Raw genomic sequence first — 20027 nt, forward strand, 5'->3', positions numbered from 1 at the left:
TGTTGAAGATGTGAATATCCTTAAGTCCCAGCAATGCAATGCTACTCCTAGAGTTTCTACAGTGAAACATACTGTATTAAATATTCACATTAAATGAGATCAATAAAGACTACAAATAACACCATATCAATGCAGATTACGTTTGTTCACAAAGTTTTATTTTGCATTTCAGAGCCTTTTGGATTTCAGAAGTGTAGATAAGGAAAAAAAGGAAACTACACAAATTTCCAATGAGAATGGATAAATTGGTATTTATACAATGGAAACTCAAAAACAATGATAAGCCAAAACACCCCAAATACATACAGCTTTTATTCAATTTGTATAAAATTTAAAAACACACAAAAACAAAAAATTTGAATATATAAAATGTGTGATTTATATATATATAATTTTATATATCTATGTAATGTGGATGTGATCAGGGAAGGGCACCCTGCTGACCTAATGAACTATTTCTTAACTTGGGTGGTGAGCACATGCATGTTTATTTACCTACATCTTACCTGTTATAAACAACCTTTTGTACCTATTAAGTAATTTAAATATTTAAAATTTTTTAATTAGCAATGATATACCCAAATACATAAACCACTATTAACCATTACCAATTCTGAGAAATGACTCAAGAGAACTTTTTTTTTTTCAAAAGAACTTTTTGAAGGAATTAGTATCCTAAGAGAGTTCAAGGACAGGCTGCTATTTTAAAAAAAAAGGAAGGGAAGAAATAAAGAAAAAGAGGATAAAACTCTTATAAATCAAAAATATAATTACTAAAATAAATTCTATGGAAGAGTTCTAAGTCAAGGAAACCTTCCAGAATGTGAACAAATAAAATGTAAATCTTGGAAATCCGATATTCACCTGTCAAGAGTCTCAGAGAAAATAGGAAAAAAATTAACAAAAAAATAGAAGATAATTCCCCAGACCTGAAGAGCCTTACATCCGAAAAGGTTCCACCAGAAGGAATGAAAAAGGCCCACAACTAGACACATTTCACAACACCAAAGATAAGATCACCATAAAGACTGTAAACAAGGTTACCACAAAAGATAACGATCAGATTTGCAATGGATCTCTATCAGCAATATTGAGTGTTTTAAATTCCCAAAGCAAAGCTTTCAACATTCAAAAGGAAAAACTGTATTACCAATTTATAATTCTGTATCTAAACTTTCAATCAGGAACAAATGCAAGCCATTTTCAAACACTCAAGAAATTAGAAAGTCTATCACCAGCATATCCTTTCTAATACAACTACTCAAGAGGGGGTAGGGGGAGGAAAGGACTGGGAGTTTGGGATTAGCAGATACCAACTAGTATATATAGGATGGATAAACAAGGTCCTACTGCATAACTCAGGGAACTATACTCAATATCCTGTGACAAACCAGAATGGAAAAGAACATGAAAAAGAATATATACGTGTAACTGAGTCACTTTGCTGTATAGCAGAAGTTAACACAACCTTGTAAATCAACCATACTTCAATAAAATTTAAAAAAAAAAAAAAACTACTCAAGATTCCATTCCAGTAAAATCAAAAAGAAGTCTAAAAAAGAGAAAGACATGAGATCCAAATAACACACCTAACCCAGGAGTGCAATGTAATCTCAGGATGACAGATGTATAGCAAGATCCAGAAAGCAAGCTGCCCAAATTACAAAAAAAGGTTGAGAGCTCCAGAAAGCCCATCTTCAAGAAAAGTTCAATGGCTACAAGATGAAAACACATTGTACTGGGTTGCCAAAAGCTGCCTTCAGGTTTTAAGTAAAAATAAAAGACACATTTTTCATTTTCACCAGCACTTTATTTTTTTTTTAATTAATTAATTTATTTATTTATTTTTGCCTGCGTTGGGTCTTCGTTGCCACACGCGGGCTTCCTCCAGTTGTGGCGGGGGCGGGGGGGGGCTACTCTTAGTTGCAGTGCGTGGGCTCTAGGCACGCGGGCTTCAGTAGATGTGGCACCAGGGCTCAGCAGTTGTGGCTCACAGGCTCTAGAGCTCAGGCTCAGCAGTTGTGGCGCACGGGGCTTAGCTGCTCTGTGGCATGTGGGATCATCCCAGACCAGAGCTCGAACCCATGTCCCCTGCCTTGGCAGGCGGATTCTTAACCACTGTGTCACCAGGGAAGTCTCACCAAGCACTTTATTAAACAACGTATTCACCCTTTTGTTCCACTACCTTCTGCCATTCTTCAGGCAACTTCATAATTCCATCTTCCCAAAACTTTTTATCTTTTTAAGCAAAGAACTGTTCCAGATGCCTTTTACAGTCTTCCAGGGAATTGAAATTTTTTCCGTTAAGAGAATTTTGTAAAGACCTAAATAAATGGAAATCCGAAGGTGCAATGTCTGGTGAATACGGCGGATGAATCAGAACTTCCCAGCCATGCTGTAACAGTTTTTTTGCCTGGTCATCAAAGAAACACGCGGTCTTGTGTTATCCTGATGGAAGATTATGTGTTTTCTGTGGACTGATTCTGGATGCTTTTGGTGTAGTGCTGCTTTCAGTTGGTCTAACTGGGAGCAGTACTTGTTGGAATTAATAATTTGGTTTTCCAGAAGGAGCTCATAATAGAGGACTCCCTTCCAATCTCACCGTATACACATCACCTTCTCTGGATGAAGACCGGCCTTCGGTGTGGTTGGTGGTGGTTCATCTTCCTTGCCCCACAATCTCTTCCATTCCACATTATTGTACAGTATCCACTTTTCATCGCCCGTCACAATTTGTTTTAAAAACGGAACGTTTTCATTACGTTTAAGTGGAGAACTGCATGCAGAAATACGGTCAAGAAGGTTTTTGTCGCTTAACTTATGTGGAACACAAACATCCAAGTGATTAACATAATCAAGCTGGTGCAAATGATTTTCAGTGCTTGATTTGGATATTTTAAGTATGTTGGTTATCTCTCGCGTGGTATAATATTGACTGTTCTCTATTAATGTCCCGATTTGATCTCTATCAACTTCAACTGGTCTACCCGACCGTGAAGCATTGTCCAGTGAGAAATCTCCAGCATGAAACTTCGCAAACCACTTTTGACATGTTCAATCAGTCACAGCACCTCCTACGTACACTGCACAAATCTTTTGTTTCAGTTGCGTTTTTACCTTTCTTGAAATAATAAAGCATAATATGGTGAAAATGTTGCTTTTTTTCTTCCATCTTCAATATTAAAATGGCTACACAAAAATTCACCAATTTTGATAAGTCTTTTTTTAAATGCACGCTGATATGACAGCTGTCATATACAAGCTAACAAAATTGTTTCGAATGAAGTTAAAGATAACTAAGTGCTACCAGAACTCTCCATCTTATGGAAAAAAAGGAAAGAACCTTTTGGTGAACCCAATAATATTAAAGTTTAAAAGTGATTTCCATGAGCTCTCCACAATCATGCAGGGCTTTATTATATTTCTCCTTTAAGGAGCCGAGGTTTAACAACACAGAAGTTCCTCAACAGCTCCACACTACTTGGCTCTATAGTAACTAATACTTATGTCAGCACACATATTACAAAGGCTGGTTATTAGTATTCAATTTCTAGAATATTCCTGTAGAAGCACAGCGAAGTTTAGAAGAGTTATAAACCACAATATAAATGCTATAAATCTTGACAACGTAGTATCAATAGAAAATTAAGGCTAGAATGGGGAAGAAAGGAGGAGGCTGGGAGAAACAAAGGGAAAAAGATGGGTGCTAAATCCTCTTTAAGACTGGGAACTAAAGAGATAGTGTCTAAAACTGATAGGTCAAGAAAGAGAAATTTAACTGTTACAAAAAGATTAAAATAATCAACAGCAGAATTAGGAACAAAAATGTAACTGGTAGAAATCAAAGTGCTAGGGCAGGTGGAAAATGAAATGACCTAAATTTCTTATCTACTAGAGAGTCAAGCAACAGATACTGTTTATAGAGTTGAAAGAAAAATCAATATATAGAAAGACATGCTTTATTTTTGAGTTTTGGAATTAACCTAAAAAAAAAAAAAAAGAAAAACTAAGGGAAAAAGTCCCCACTAAAGGCAGTTATATAAAGATTTAAGAAAGAACTTTTACTTTTCTTTCTGGATTTTTCTGCATTTTCATTCAAAGAAAAAAAGAATGAAAGAAAGAAAAAGATGAAGAAAAGAATCAGAAATTTTAAATATATTATTAAAGCCATTCCCAGATTGGGGGAAAAAGGTCAAATAATTTATCTAAGGTCATACAGTTGAAAACCATGCATCTCCAATGCTAATATCAAAAAAAACCCAAAGAACAAACAAAAAAACATACCTTCTGTGGCATAATCTAGATCTGCTTTTTTACTGACTTGTATGAATAACCAAATGGAGAACTCCGAATGTCTATGTTAAGTTTATATTGTTCTCTGCAAAGTCACAAAAAAAAAATCTTATTCGTTTCACACCATTTTTTCCAAAAAGTCTAGGGAAATGACCATGTTACTAGTGGGTTCAAAATGAAGTCAGAGGATAGTTTGGACTATGATACCAATTGATTCCACATCACTTTTACTTCAACTTCAATTCAACTGTGAATTTCTTAAATTCAGATTCCTGAATAAAAACAGACTAGCTGTCAAGACAACTCAATGGGGAAAGAACTGTCTTTTCAACAAATAGTTCTGTGAAAACTAGATATCCACATGCAAAGGAAGCTGTATCTCTACTTCACACCATAAACAAAAATTACCTCAAAATGGATAAACAATCTAAATATAAAAGTTAAAACTATAAATATAAGCTCTTAGATGAAAACACAAATAAATCTTTGACACTGGATAAGGCAATGGTTTCTTAGATTTGACATCAAAGACATAAGCAACAAAAGAAAAAACAGATAAAATTTAAAACATTTGTGCTTCAAAGTACACGATCAAAAAAGTGAAAAGATAGTCCATAAAAAGGAAGAAAATATTTGAAACCATATATCTAAGAACTTGTAACTGGAATATATAAAGAACATAAACAGTAATAAAAAAGCAAACAACCCAATTAAAAAAATGGGCAAAAGGTCTGAATAGATATTTCTCCAAAGAAGATATACAAATGGCCAATAAGCACATGAAAAGATGCCCAACATCGTTAGTCATCAGGAAAATGCACACCAAAACCGCAGTGAGATACCACTTCACACCCACGTGGACAAGGATGTGGAGAAAGCAGAACCCTTATACACTACTGGTGGGAATGAAAAATGGTGTAGCAGTTGGAAAAGAGTTGGGCAGTTCCTCAAAGACTTAAACAGAGTTAGCACATGACCCAGCAATTCCACTCCTAGTTATATATCCAAGACAATCGAAAACATATGTCCACACAATACTTATACACTTGTAGATAAATGTTCACACCAGTCAAAAAGTGGAAATCACCCAAATGTACATAAATTCATAAATGGATAAACAAAATGTGGTATATTCCATACAATGGAATATTATTCGGCCATAAAAAAGAATGAAGTACTGATACATCTACAAGAATGAACCTGAAAAGATTATGTTAAATGAGAGAAACCAGACACAAAAGGCCACATGTAAGATTTTATTTCTATGAAATGTCCAGAATAGGCAAATCCATAGAGACAAAGTGGCAGATGCTGAGAGCTGGGGGAAAGAGGGCATAGGGAGTGACTGCTAATGAGCACGGGTTTCTTTTGGGGTGATGAAAATGTTCTGAAATTCAATAGTGGTGATGGTTGTATAACTTTGTGAATAGACCAAAACCACTGAATTGCACACTTTAAAAAGCTGAATTTTATGGTATGAGAATTATATCTCAAAAAAAAAAATTTTTTAATAGACTAGCTAAGATCCAATCCAGAAAAACAAAGGCAAAAATGCTGAGAAAAGAGAAACATTTGGAGAATTTGTTAGAAAAATGCCACCTTTATCAGAAAAGATATTCACGTTTACCAGAGGGAGGGTGCAGACCTAAGGAGCAAACAAACACAAAAATGTCTACCACAGCTAAGAATATCTTGGTTTACTGACTATAAAAAATTATCTATTTCATTTTAAATTAAATATTTGGTTTTGAATGTGCTTTCATAGACATGATCTTAAATGATGTCCTCCTGGAAATTTAGTTGTATCCACTAATAACAGCTTTGAATTACATGGTGAATTCTGTTAACATCTATCATATGTGTTAGTCTATTTCTTTGCCCAATAGTTGGCAGCTTGGAGGGATGAGGACCTCTAACCTCAACACTCCCCTTCCCCATTAACTTCCCATTCTCCCTGTGTATCCCAACAGCACCCGAAGGTACCAGGATGGCAAGTAAGGAACCAAACCCTCAAGCCTTCTAGGCAGAAAATCTTCTGTTTTAGAATTATTTAACCCTCTTATTAGATCTTCCGTGTCTGGCTTACCAGTATCTATTAAGAAAGTTACTATCACTGGCTCTTCCACTAGATTCCTGCACACACATTGACTCTCATTCTCTGACACGCACAGAGATAATAAACTCTCAACGCACAAGAGAAATAGGGTGAGGAGTACAGGAGAGAGAGCCTTAAAAAAAAAAGTTAGTACAGTAGATCCCCCCTCCACTCCCACACTGGAGAGAAGAAGGAAGAGTGGATTAACCAGGTTAACTTGTAGCAGGGACCTTTTTAAGGACTGCACCAGGAGGAGTATTGAAATTATGCAACTGGAGGAGTCAAGGGTAGAAAAGCTGCTCTGGTTGAAGAAGAGGTGAGGGACTTCAGGCTCCAACTACTCTGCCTCTCTTCCACCACTGTGCTTGGCACTGCTGGAGAATATTTTGGAGGAAGAAAGCAGGGCAACAGTGACAGAGGCCTAGGCCACCAGGTTGCATGAGCTTGTCCCAGGTTAATTCAATAATTAGTTAATTCACAAACTCCTAACAACATAAATGTTTTCAACAAGCCACCACTGAACTGAATAATTTCTTCTCTAGCACCTTGAAAGCTTCTAATACCTGACGCACTATTATAATCATCTTTGACTATACAGCCCACAATTGCCCTGCACAGAGAACTTACCCCTTCCTTTCCCTCAACCCATCAGGACGATCTTGTGAGTCAGGTTTGTATGATGTGACTCTAACCTCCTGGCTATAGATAATCAGGACAGAAGTGGACCCTCACCGATCCTCTCTCCCAGAAGAAATGAACAGAGGTGTGCTGGTATTCTACTGGTCACTTGAACTGAAAGCAGCGAAGTGTAGGGATGCCATATTCTGCTGTGACTGGACAAGATCTCTGGTACTGGCCCACAGGGAAGTCTCAAAACACTGAAACTGTCAGGCAACTCCTCTGTCAGGAGTTGCCTCGTCAAATAACTCCCCTCCCCCGAGCAAAGCAAAGGCACAGGAGTCACTGAAGCACAGTGAAGATGACCTTTCCCAAAATTCCAGACCTCCAGTACAGGAGACGCCAGCGCTAGCCAGCAGTGACCTGCTCTGGTTATACGGGCTCCTGGGAAGTGGCCCTGAATGATAACGGACAAAGATAAAGGAAATCCTCTCAGCGGCATTATCAGCAGCCAAACCTGGCATTCAGGTCGGCTGGCCATTTCTTCTACGGCCGAGAAGTTAGCCAACAAACCAATGCCCGTGATTTTTCCTGGTCCTTCAAGTTACTTCAGAATATATTCTGTAGCAGAGACCATTTAGAAAACCCTCGATGTTTCTTCCCCTTTTCCTCCTTTCTAATTAGATTCTTCTTCAGTTGTCCAGTTTCCCCTACAATATTATATATCATATAAGCAGGGTATTGTTTATCATTCAATTTAGTTCATAAAGTGCAGGATGGTAGCTAGGAGCACCACGTGGACCCAAAGGAAACTGAACAGAGCAGTAGAGCTTAGACTCTAAGGAGCATTCACTCTAAAGCTAGACCTCCGAGGTTAAAAATCCCAGGTCTTCCAGTAATGAGCTGTGTGATCTAGGTCAGGTTATTCAACCTCTCTGTGCCTCAATTTTTCACAGAATTGTTGTGAGAACTAAATAAGTATGTATGTAAAGTGCTTAAACCAGGGCCGGGCATATAATAAGCACTTTCTTATAATGGATATCTGCCATCATCATCATCGTCACGATTTGCAATGGGGAGTGGGGAGAGCTACAGCACATCTTTAAGTGTAGAGGATGCTACTGAGCAGGTAAGGCAAAAACTGGGGTGGATAACTCTTTCAGCATTTGCACAGCCCATACCCTTCCCTCCTCTGAAAACTCTCCCCAGTTAAGTCTCCTAACGTGAACTATGGCAGAGGAGCCATCTTCCAGCAAGTGCAGGGAGAAGAAAAGACAGCTGATTTACAGAAAAAGATGATGAAGCTGACCCACAAAACAAAATGGGAGGGAAGAGAGGGGGGTGTGGGATGGAGACAGAGGATGGAGGGAGTGGGGAGGGAAGGGGTAAGAAGGGGAGACAAAGAAAGAGAAAATCTTGGTTTCCAAACACTTTCCAGTTCCTGATTCCACTCCAACCTAAGCACTGACTGCCCTTTCTGCCCTATACCAATAAATAAATTCTTCACTTTTTATTAAGCTTTGACAAACGACAGAAAAGTCTAACACAAGCCCTGGAAAACTTTATCAACAACAAAAAAATCTTTGAAGAGATAAAGTTATATAATCCGTTACTACACAAAACCCAAGACAATACTGCAGATACAAATAACTACAAACTTCAGTATTCTCAAACCATCCTAAACCTAATGCATGAATTTACACAGGTGAGGCTCAGGCCTGGTTGTTTCGAAAGCTCTACAGGTGTTATAACCCCTACAACTGAGGCTCTGACACTAACACCCTTACACTTATCAATATGAACACCCTTTACCTACTATCACGGTTCTCTGTGTAAACTAGCATAGGGCATAAAATGCATGAATATACTTTTCTCTTTACCGGGAATTAAATAATTTTTGAAACAGCAAGAGAGAAAATGGCAGGCATTATTCGAACTGAAGCAATTTACCTTTAGATCAGAACCATGAATACGTTCTTTTGCTGATGTTCACCAAACCAGCCAGGTAACCAGACAACATGCTTCCCCCGCATCCCATCCCTCTCCAAAAAACAATAATAAACACACAAACTGAATCTTTTACCAGATTTCTTTTCCTTCTTATTCGGAAACAGTAATGCTAACAACACATCCATGGTTGTGCAAACTGATTGCAGTTAACTTAATTTCAAGCTCCTCTTCATCCCTTTTTTGAAAGACTTTTTTTTTAAAATCAGGATTTCCGATCTTAAGTATCCCATTTATGCCGCCAGTAATTCAGCGATCCATAAAAAAATCTGGCTCGTTTATCACAATTATGTCTCAGTTGAGGGCTTTGAAGGTTATCACCCACGGGAAAAATATCTTTTCCGTCTAACCCCAACAAAGCGCATTTCAAACCTCTACTATACAAAGGTAAACAACAATAAAGTTGTGACCTTGTTCGAAAGGCTAGGGAGAAAAAATTTTCAAGTGCAAAACGAGTTCACAAACCTCATGACAACACGGACTTTGCGGAGTTCTTACCATGGCACTAAGAAAATAGCAAGGTTTAAGGCCGATCACTGAAGGCAGGGTTCCCAAAAGACCACGCTTCTCCCCAAGATGTTGAGGAAGCACTGGTGGGAGGAAGGGGCCTTTCTCGAGACAGATCTGACTAAGAGCTAGCATCACCCACAGAAGAGAGAGAATTCCTAAAAGCAACTTCACGTTTCAGAAGACAGCTTCCCACCAAGTGAGTAGCCCGTAGACTTAGGAATCGCCAGACACGTACACCCCTCGCGAAGGTGGAAAAGCAAATCCTTTTTCCCACCTCACCTCTTAAAATAAACGGGGAAGTTGGGTCGCCACGAGCCCCTCCCGAGAGCGGCCCCGGCGCCCCGCGCCAGGTGTGCGGACCCACCGACCGGCTCACCTGGTCCCCAGGCCCGCCACCACCGGGTAGCACGGGCTTCCTCCGCCGCCTCGCTCCCCTCCCCCGCCCGCCCGGGCGCCCGTTGGGACGCGGGCCGGGGCTCGGGGCTCCGCCAACCGGTCCCCGCGAAACAAGAAGGTGGCGGCCGGCGACGCTGCGGCTTCCCCGCCTCGCCTCCCCTCCCCTCCCCTCCCCCGCGGCCTCCGCTCTCCACTCCCACGCCCCCGCTTACCCTCAACTCCTCGAAATCCGCCATTTTATACCACCCGCGGGCGCCGCCGCCGCTGCCGCCACAGCACCCCCTCCCGCTGCCGCCAACGACACCGCCGCCACCACGGCCGCCGCCGCCGCCTCCAGCACCATCCTGCACTGGGAGCCACTAAAGACGCCGCGGCCGCCGCCGCCGCCGCCGCCGCCGCTGCCTCCGGGCCCGTCACGTGACCGCCGCCGGAGCTCCGCCCCCGGCGAGCGCGGCCCCGCCCTCCAGGCGCCCAGCCCTCTCGGCCAGCCGCTTTCCGCCCGCGTCTTCCGCCAGCCCCCCAGGCCTGCGGCTTTGGCCTCGCCTGAGTCCCCGCCCCCTCCCGCTGCCTGCCTACCTCCCGCACGCCTTCCGGCGCTCGGCCTTGTCGCCGTGCAGCCCTCAGCCCGCGGGTGCCTCCTCTCCCCGGCGCGGAGGCCCAGCCCCAGTCCCTGAAGCGCCCTCGCGGCTGCAGTGTTACCCGCGGGACTGGAGGAGGGCCTGGGCTGTGGGAGGGACGGAGAGGAAGAAGAGATGGCCGGGACTCGTGACGGGAATATTTACAGTGCCCTTCCCCACGGTGGCTGTGGACGGAGGGAGCACCCACAAATAAAGGCATCCCCCGGAGTAGTTGTGGCGGAACAACCTAAATATGGGTGTTGGATAAGCTATTGTTCTGATCTAATGGGGCAAGGTTGGTGAGACATTTTTGGGTCGATAATATCCTCAGTACTAACCTGGCTGGTTCTTTCTGACTTTGAAGGGCGACCGAATGTCAAGGACTGCAGAGTTGAAAGGGTTGGGGGAGGGAAGTTGGGGAAGTGAAATAGGAGAGCGCCCAGAAGGGCCCTGATAGAAAGTCGAGGGGTCAGGGAAATAAGATAGCTGGGAAAAATGAAATGTCAGAGGAAGAGAAGATGGAAGGAAGTTTCACGGCACTCCTGACTTGCTGACAAAGGATGAGAAGATGCTGAGTTAAGCTGGTCAAAAAATTCGCTGGACCAAATCCAGGGTTCAAATTTCCTTGAAGAGGTGGATGGAATCCATTTAAGACACCTAATGTTGATCCCTGGGCCAAGAATAGTTTACCACTACACCTCTTCGCCTATTCCTGTTCATCCTTCACCTCTCAGTTTAAGTATCACTTCCTCAGAAAGACCTTCCCTAAACCCACATGCCCCCATTTTAATTCAGATCCCTCTCCGACTGCTCATAGGATCCGAATATTTCCTTCCTGATATTTTTCCATGGTAATTACGTAGGTCTTTGTGTGATTATTATATAAATAATTATCGTTTAACTTTTTTTCTTAAAAGTGTTTTTAAACCCGCTAGACTATAATGACTGACAAATGCTTGGAAAACTGTGGGCCTCTCATTGGTTTAATGAGTAAAAGAATGAACAGTATCTAGAGTAGGTTCTAATTCTGGCTTTCCACCATTAACTTTTAGCTTGGCTTTTTCTTGATCTTGGCTTATTCTCCTTAGACCTTGATTTCCACCTCAGTAGAGTTTAACATTGTTCAACAGACGTTAAGTGAAGGCCAATGTGAGCTAGGATCTTCAGGGGAATAAAGATGAATAGAATACAGTACAGCCCTTCCACCAAGGAGCTTACAACCCATAAGAAGCACCATGCATGAAATACTGAGTTTAGTTTCTAAGCACCTGTCCTGTTAATCCTTTCTCTGCCTGTCTCTGAACCCATCAATCCTCTTGATCTCAACATCTCTCTTTTCCTTTCCACTGATTTCTTCCTCTTTCCCTATATCCGTGTTCAAGTCTCCTAGATAGTTTCAAGCCACCTTTCTTCTTTTGCCAAGAACACATCTATTTTAATCACATTTCTTTGCTCCTTTACACTTTACCTTAACCTTTACTGAAACTATACAGTATCAAAGAAAATGAACAATGAATTTATCTTTTATATTCCCAATTTTTTAGTCTGGAATTTTTAAACACAAACAGAAGTTGAAAGCATAACAATGAATATCTGTATACATTCCAACTAGATTCAACAGTTATTAGTATTTGAACAATTTTTATTAAGGCATAAATAACATATAGGTAAATCCTCCTATCTTAAGTAAACTCTTCAATTAGTTTTGAAAAATGCTTATCAAGATACAGAACATTTTCATCACTCCAGAAAATTCCCTCCTGCCCCTTCCCAGTCAAACCTCCCACCAGAAATAACCAATGATCTGATTTCTAATACTGTAGAGAGAATTTTAAAATGAGGGAAACATGTTAAAATGCTATTATAGCCTCAATGCCAAAACCAAACAAAAATTAATTTTCCTATCTAACTTATAAGCAGATTTTATGCCAGTAATGCAAGGATGGTTTCACGCTAGCATATATGTTAAAGAAATTGGTAATTTGATACAACTCAGCAACTAAGAACAACCAAAAAATCTGGATTTAGAAAATCAGAAGCAAGTGCCAAATGTAAGGAGTTAACCAGTCAAAATCTTAGAAGGCAGTGTTCTAGGCAGCTAAACTGAACATTTATCCTGAGACATTTGACAATCCAAAAGTAAAATCTATAAACTGAGCTATGACTTTCGCAGGATTGCTGGGCAAGAGAGACATAAATCTAAATCTAGTGCCACAGAAGAAGCAAAGTCCAATAAACACCCCCCATATTTAATACAGGATCCCGTAGGGTAAAGATAAACCAGAAATAAATCAGCACTTCCACAAATTGCGTTCAGGTTTTATAGCAATCAGGAAATCTCACTCCTTGAATACTGAATAAACAGATCCTAGAGTGGTACTCCACAGACACTGGGCAGAATCAAACAAAAATTCTCTCCAGATGAAGATATCATTAGCCCAAACCTCAAATTAACCTACATAAAATTTTACAAATTAAATGACCAAACATAATCAAAAATCAGAAAAACACTGCAATAAAAGCAAGCTTACACAAATAAGTAAATAAACAAACCTTGAAAAAATAATCTAATAGAAACTCTAGAATTGAGATGTTTAAGAACTCAATGGATAAGTTTATAGGTATATATGTATATTACACATGGTTTAAGAGAGAATTAATAACAAGAACATGTTAGAAGACTATTTAGAATGAAGCTCAGGGAAACAAAAAGATGGAAAATGTGTAAGAAAATATTAGAGACATAGATTTGAGACAGAAGATAATGCCGGAAAAGTCTAACAAATGTTTAATTGGAGTCCTCAAAGAACAAAAAACCAAAATGAGGCAGTAGCAATATGTGACGAGATAAAGTCTGAGATTTTTCAGACTGATAAAAAAAATCACTATAGGTAAAGGGTTAACAAAACCTTTTCCTTTCTACATAAGAACTTAACCTTCAGTTAATTTTCTAGCTCTGTTCACCTGGAAACATGATAGAGGTTTATGATAAAAATGACCTCTGATTAGTAAATTGCCTCTGGACCGGGAGGAACTATAAATGGTCTACATTTATAGACCTGATGGGGATACCATAGTTGGGACTTCTCTGAGTGAGTTAAGTTCACCAGTAAAATATAGCAATTTTAAATCTGTATGCACCTAATGACATGCACTTAATGTAGCTTACAGAACTACAGTGAGAAAATCCACAAGTATAGTGAAGCATTTTACTATACCTAGCTCAGTAATTGATACAAAAAGCAAACAGAAAATCATTAAAGATATAGATTTTTGGAACAGCATAATTAACAAATTTGACCCAGTGATTACAAGTAATGTGCAGAAAATGCATTATTTTAAGTACATATGGAATATTTACCAAAATTGAGCATAATAGAGTGAGCCTCAACAATTTTAAAAATTGTGATAAAATATACACAATATAAAGTTTACCAACTTAACCACTTTTAAGTGTACGATACAGTGCCATTAAGTATAGTCACATTACTGTACAGCCATCACCACCATCCATCACCTGAATTCTTTTCATCTTGCAAAACTGAAACTCCATACTCATTAAACAATAACTCCCTATTCTTTTCTTCCCCCTGGACCCTGGCAATCACCATTCTGCTTTCTTCATGACTTTACTCTAGGTACCTGATATAAATGGAATTATACAGTATGTGTCTTTTTGTGACTGGCTTATTTCCCTTAGCATGATGTCTTCAAAGTTCATCCATGATGTAACATATGACAAAAAATTTTCTTCCTTTTTAAGGCTGAATAATATTCCATTGTATGTATACACCGTATTTTGTTTATCCATTTATCTGTCCATGGACAGTTAGGTTGTGTCTTAATCAGGCTGGGGTACTAAAACAAAATACCACAGAATGTGTGACTTAAATAGCTAACATTTCTCACAGTTCTGGAGGCTCAGAAATCTAAGATCAAGGTGCCAGCCTTTAGTGTCTGATGAGGATCCACTTCCGGGTTTACAGATGACCACCTTCTTACTATATCCTTACATGATGGGGACAGAGAGCTCTGGTTTCTTGATCTTCTTATAAGGGCATTAAGCCAATCCTAGGGCCTCCACCCTCATGACCTCAGCTAAATCTAATTACTGCCCAGAGGCCCCACCTCCAAATATAATCGCATTGGGGATTGAAGCACCAACATATGGGTTTTTGAGGGACACAGACATTCGATCAATAGCAGGTTGCTTCCACCTTTTGATTATTGTGACTAATGTGAACAAATATCTCTCCTAGATCCTGCTTTCAATTCTTTTGGGTATATACCCAGAAGCGGAATTATTGGATCATATGGTAATTCTATTTTTATTTTTTGAGGAACTGCCATACTGTTTTCCAAAGTAGCTGTGCCATTTTACATTCCCACCAGCAGTGTGCAAGGGTTCCAGCTTCTCCACACCCTCATCAACAGTTGTTATTTTCTGGGTTTTAGTAGTAGCCATCATAATAGGCATCAGATGATATCTCCTTGAGGTTTTGATTTGCATTTCCCTAATGGTTAGTGATGTTGAACATCTTTTCATGTGCTTATTGGCCTTCAGAATAATTTCTTTGGAGAAATGTCTATTCAGTCCTTTACTCATTTTTACATCACGTCGTTTGTTTTTTTTTGTTTTCGAATTTCAACAAATTTTAAAGGATTGGAAGCTGCTACAAGTCTATTTTCATTTGCTCTCTATGACAAAGATTGTCTTGAAACAGTGTTTTATCATCTCTCAGGTTCTGATGAGATATAATGAGCCATGATGATAGTATGTACCCTTGGTATGATGTGATGAGAATGGCACTTTATCTCTGTGATCTTTCTCTCAAAAAACACACAAACCCAGTTGAATCATGGGAAAAAGTATCAGAGAAATCCCAATCAAGGAGCATTCCACAAACCACCTGACCAGTATTCCTTAAAAGTGTCAAGGTCATTAAAAACAAAGAAAGTCAGAGAAATCATCACAGCAAAGAGAGCCTGAGGAGACACAACAACTAAATATGATATGGTATCCTGGCTAGATTCTGGTATAAAAAAGGACACGAGGCAAAAACTAAAGAAATCTGAATAAAATATGAATTTTAGTTAGTAATAATGTCTCAATATTTGTTCATTAGTTGTGACATATATACCATATTAATACAAGATGTTAACTACTGCATAGCACAGGAAACTCTACCTAATATTCTGTAACAACCTATATGGGAAAAGAATCTGAAAAAGAATGGATATATGTATATGTATAACTGACTCACTTTGCAGTATACCTGAAACTAACACAACGTTGTAAATCAGCTATACTCCAATGTAAAATAAAAATTAAATTTAAAAATGATGTTAATAATCAAGGAAACTGGGGTATATAGAAAGGAACTCTGTGCTATCTGCACAACTAGAATCTGAAACCTATTTTATTTATCAAAAAATTTCAAAATTATATTTGTCAATGATAGAAAAGGACTGGTTACTTGATTTTTACAATATAATTTCAACTTTTGAATGATTGCAAAAATGCAAAATATCTTGTCAATAACAACTTGAAGACATTGTCATTAAAATGTCTTGATCAAGAAGTACAGACAGGGCTTCCCTGGTGGCGCGGTGGTTGAGAGTCCGCCTGCCCACACAGGGGACACGGGTTTGTGCCCCGGTCCGGGAAGATTCCACATGCCGCGGAGCGGCTGGACCGTGAGCCATGGCCGCTGAGCCTGCGTGTCCGGAGCCTGTGCTCCGCAACGGGAGAGGCCACAGCAGTGAGAGGCCCGCGTACCGCAAAAAAAAAAAAAAAAAAGTACAGACAATTCAAACATTAACCCTGCCCATAGAAATGCTCTTGAGCTCTTCACTAAAACTTCTGAAATTTTTTATTTGGAAGTTTTATGCAAATTTAATATTTTATATTTTCCTTAATACTTTAGTATTCCACTCTTTCTTATAATTATACAAAAAAATAATGAGCTTTTTCACCAAGCTCCATATAGATATTCCTAAATCCTCTTCAGTTTATTAACATGCCACAGAAATTTTTTTTTTTTTTTTTTTTTGCGGTACACGGGCCTCTCACTGTTGTGGCCTCTCCCGTTGCGGAGCACAGGCTCCGGACACGCAGGCTCAGTGGCCATGGCTCACGGTCCAGCCGCTCCGCGGCATGTGGGATCTTCCCGGACCGGGGCACGAACCCGTGTCCCCTGCATCAGCAGGTGGACTCTCAACCAATGCACCACCAGGGAAGCCCTAGAAATTTTATTGTTTTCTTTGTGTGCATGACCTGAAGTTAGGAAGTGCTAACCTAGAGAAACTCTTATACAGGCACATATGCACCAGGAGATATGTACAAGAATATTTATTCCATCACTGTTTGTAACAGCGAAAAGTTAAAAACAACTTGTCTTGTCCATCAAGGATAGGGTAGATACATGCATTGTGGTATGTTCCTAAAAAAGAATGCTATGTATACAGTAAGAAAAAAATGAATAGAGCCAGAGCTTCATATAAGAATATGGACAGGGCTTCCCTGGTGGCGCAGTGGTTAAGAATCCGCCTGCCAATGCAGGGAACACGGGTTCGAGTCCTGGTCCAGGAAGATCCCACATGCCACGGAGCAACTAAGCCCGTGCGGCACAACTACTGAGCCTGCGCTCTAGAGCCCACAAGCCACAACTCCTGAGCCCGCGAGCCACAACTACTGAGCCACGTGCCACAACTACTGAAGCCCGCACGCCTGGAGCCCGTGCTCTGCAACAGGAAAAGCCACCGCAATGAGAAGCCCATGCACCACAATGAAGAGAAGCCCCCGCTCGCCACAACTAGAGAAAAAGCACACGCACAGCAATGAAGACCCAACACAGCCAAAAATAAATAAATAAATAATAAAACTAAAAAAAAAAAAAAAAGAATATGGACAAATCCCCAAAACAATGCCAAATGAAACAATCAAGTTGGAAAAAGTTATATACCTTTCATGTAAATTTTTCAAAAAGGGAAAACAATGCTGTATATTTATGGATAGGTACATATGTGATAGAAAACATACATGTGAATGATGAGTATCAAAACCAGGACAGTGGGTACCTCTGAGAGGAAGGGAATAGGATCCGTAGGCTATTCTGGGGTATTCTATATTTGTAAAGTCTTCTTTCTTAAAAAAAAAAAGATCTGAAGCAAATATGGCACAATGTTAAGATATGATAGAATTGGAAGGTAGGTATACCAACCTATTATCCTCTATATTTGTATGCTTGAAATATTTCATAGTGAAACAAAACCCCAAATGCATCCTAAATCTGATCATTCTTCACTTCACTGCCACTGTCACCATTGTCCTGGATGACCGCAGTAGCCTCCTGTCTTTCTATCTTGCTTTCTATCTTGTTCCACTACAATCATTCTCCATGTAGCATCCAGAATGATTTTTGATAAATATAAATCTGATCTCACCATCCCCTATTCAAAATCTTTCAACAGGTTTACAGCACTCTAAAAATAAAAATTGAACTCCTTACCGGAGTCCACAGGCCCTGTTTTATCTCCCACATTTAGCCTTTATTCTTCCTCTTCCTCCACTGTCATTACTTATTCCCTCAAACTGTGGCACTTCTCACTACCTCAAATTATATTAATTCATGGTTTATGGGTACAATTCTTCCCAGAGTCCCCGCCCCCACTAGAATATAAGTTCCAGGAAGGCAGGGACTTTGTCCTCCACTGTATCCCCACTGCCAAGAACACCGTTTGACTCATATTAAGCATGAAATAAATATTTTCTGGATGAATGAAAAAAATGAATGATTTCATTTTCATTCATATAGAGAAGGAATAACATTTCAGTGGTTTAAAAAAATGATGTAATCAAATGTATGGAGCCTGAAAATCACAGGGTACACTCTCAACAATGACAACAATTGCTAAGACCCATTAAGCACTTATTATGTGCATTTCCAAGCACTAGAACCACTTACATTTTGGGGTGCATGTCAGCCTTGCTCTCCTCAGAGGCCCTGCAAACCTGAGACATAGGAACCTCCTTCCTAGCCACAGCTGATTGGATTTGGAGGAGAGGAGACTGAGAAAAACCCATATGTTAGCCAGGGGGAAGCAATCAGGTTCTTTTTCTCAAAAATTTATCCTGAGTGACATGTGCACTAATGAAGTTTGAAGATGAGTCATGTTAATGGCAGGACATTTTTGAGTGAAAGGAACAGCTGCTGAGGTCCTGAAAGCTGCACTGGTATCTACCGTTTCTGAACCTTGTTGTTCAATGTTTCATTGGCTAATGACAAAAGTCACCCGACTATTCTTCCAGAAAAATCCTCTCCCTTCATTTTTAAAACTAATACAGGTAGGTTACTTTCTTTGTTGGTTATTCATTCTCTTAGAAACAAACCAACAAGAGCAACAACAAAAATTAACAATCTCTTAATCAGGGAAACTTGACTAGGGCAGTCTTTCCCACACAAGGTCTCATTTCACTATGAGAAGGTATTACTGTTTCCATTTTACAGATGAGGATACAAGGCTTGAACAGGTCCAATACCTTTCCTAAATCACAGAGCAGTAAGTGATGGGGCAAGATTCCAATCCTGGCCTGTGTGCCTCTGAATGTGGTTGCAGGAATGGCAGCAGGAGGACTGTTCACAGATAAAGTTAGGAAGACAGGGCACACATTCTGATACCATTTAGGGTAAATTAGAAAATGACACTGATAACAGTGAAGGGTAAAAACCAGATTTCATTCTATTTTTGGATAAGATCCAGTAAAAGCTCTCTATTCTTATGTTTCAACAACTGTTGGCAGAGAGAGATTTATACCAACACAGACTGTCTGTATGATTAAAACTTTTTCTCTTTCCACTGACAGAGGTAACAGTTTTTAAAGAATGACAGGATACATTCTTTTTAGGTGACATAAAAAATGGAGTTTTAACAATATATATTCAGAAATGAGTTATAGTTGACTGTCAGAGGGTTTGCAGTTAGGCGGGTATCTTTCTTGTCGTTCTCGAAAACTCTCCCTCATTCTTGCATGCCTAGAGAAGCTCTATGGAAGAGGTGGTTTGACATAAGTGAGGCTGTGAATACAGAATTCCAAGGTGTTTGTATGGGAAGAGGCTAGTGAAGAGAAAGGGATAGGCATTGATGGATTCACGCACAATTTGAAGAGCATAATCAATAAAACAAAAAAGTTTATGAATAAAAAACGCTCAGAATTCACCCTGTAAAACATCCTTGCTCTAAGAGAAAGAACAAGTGGAATAACTCGTTTTCTCCAACTGAAGTTGCACTGTGTTTTTCAATAGTTTAGAAATAATATGCCTTTAAAAAAAAAGAAATAATATCTCTTGAGAAACAAGAGGTAAGCTTTGGCTCTGTTTCATACACGTCAAATGACACAACTTGGGAGCATCAATAACGTGGACACCCGACGCAGTTTTGCTACTTTGGTGATTATTGAAACAATGTTTTAAAACTCAAGGATAAGAAAT

General features: G+C 39.7%; 1 protein-coding gene across 12 annotated transcripts in view; it reads right to left on the reverse strand.

The window, feature by feature from the left end:
* The window catches only part of PIAS2 (protein inhibitor of activated STAT 2), a 113086-nt gene extending 102829 nt beyond the window's left edge, over positions 1-10257 (reverse strand). For 9 of the 12 annotated variants that reach the window (XM_089895146.1, XM_089895142.1, XM_022561830.3 and 6 more), the window contains exon 1: positions 10132-10257. In XM_089895146.1, the coding sequence (XP_089751272.1) occupies positions 10132-10155 (24 nt within the window). In that variant the 5' untranslated portion in view covers positions 10156-10257. The remainder of the gene's footprint in view (positions 1-10131) is intronic. The other 3 variants (XM_089895139.1, XM_089895138.1, XM_089895140.1) reach the window with 2 other exon arrangements.
* Positions 10258-20027: the final 9770 nt, after the last annotated feature.

The sequence above is a fragment of the Delphinapterus leucas genome, chromosome 14, assembly GCF_059928025.1.
Source record: "Delphinapterus leucas isolate spDelLeu-1000000601 "Yukka" chromosome 14, BTC_Dleu_Yukka2, whole genome shotgun sequence".
NCBI classification, from domain to species: Eukaryota; Metazoa; Chordata; class Mammalia; order Artiodactyla; family Monodontidae; genus Delphinapterus; species Delphinapterus leucas.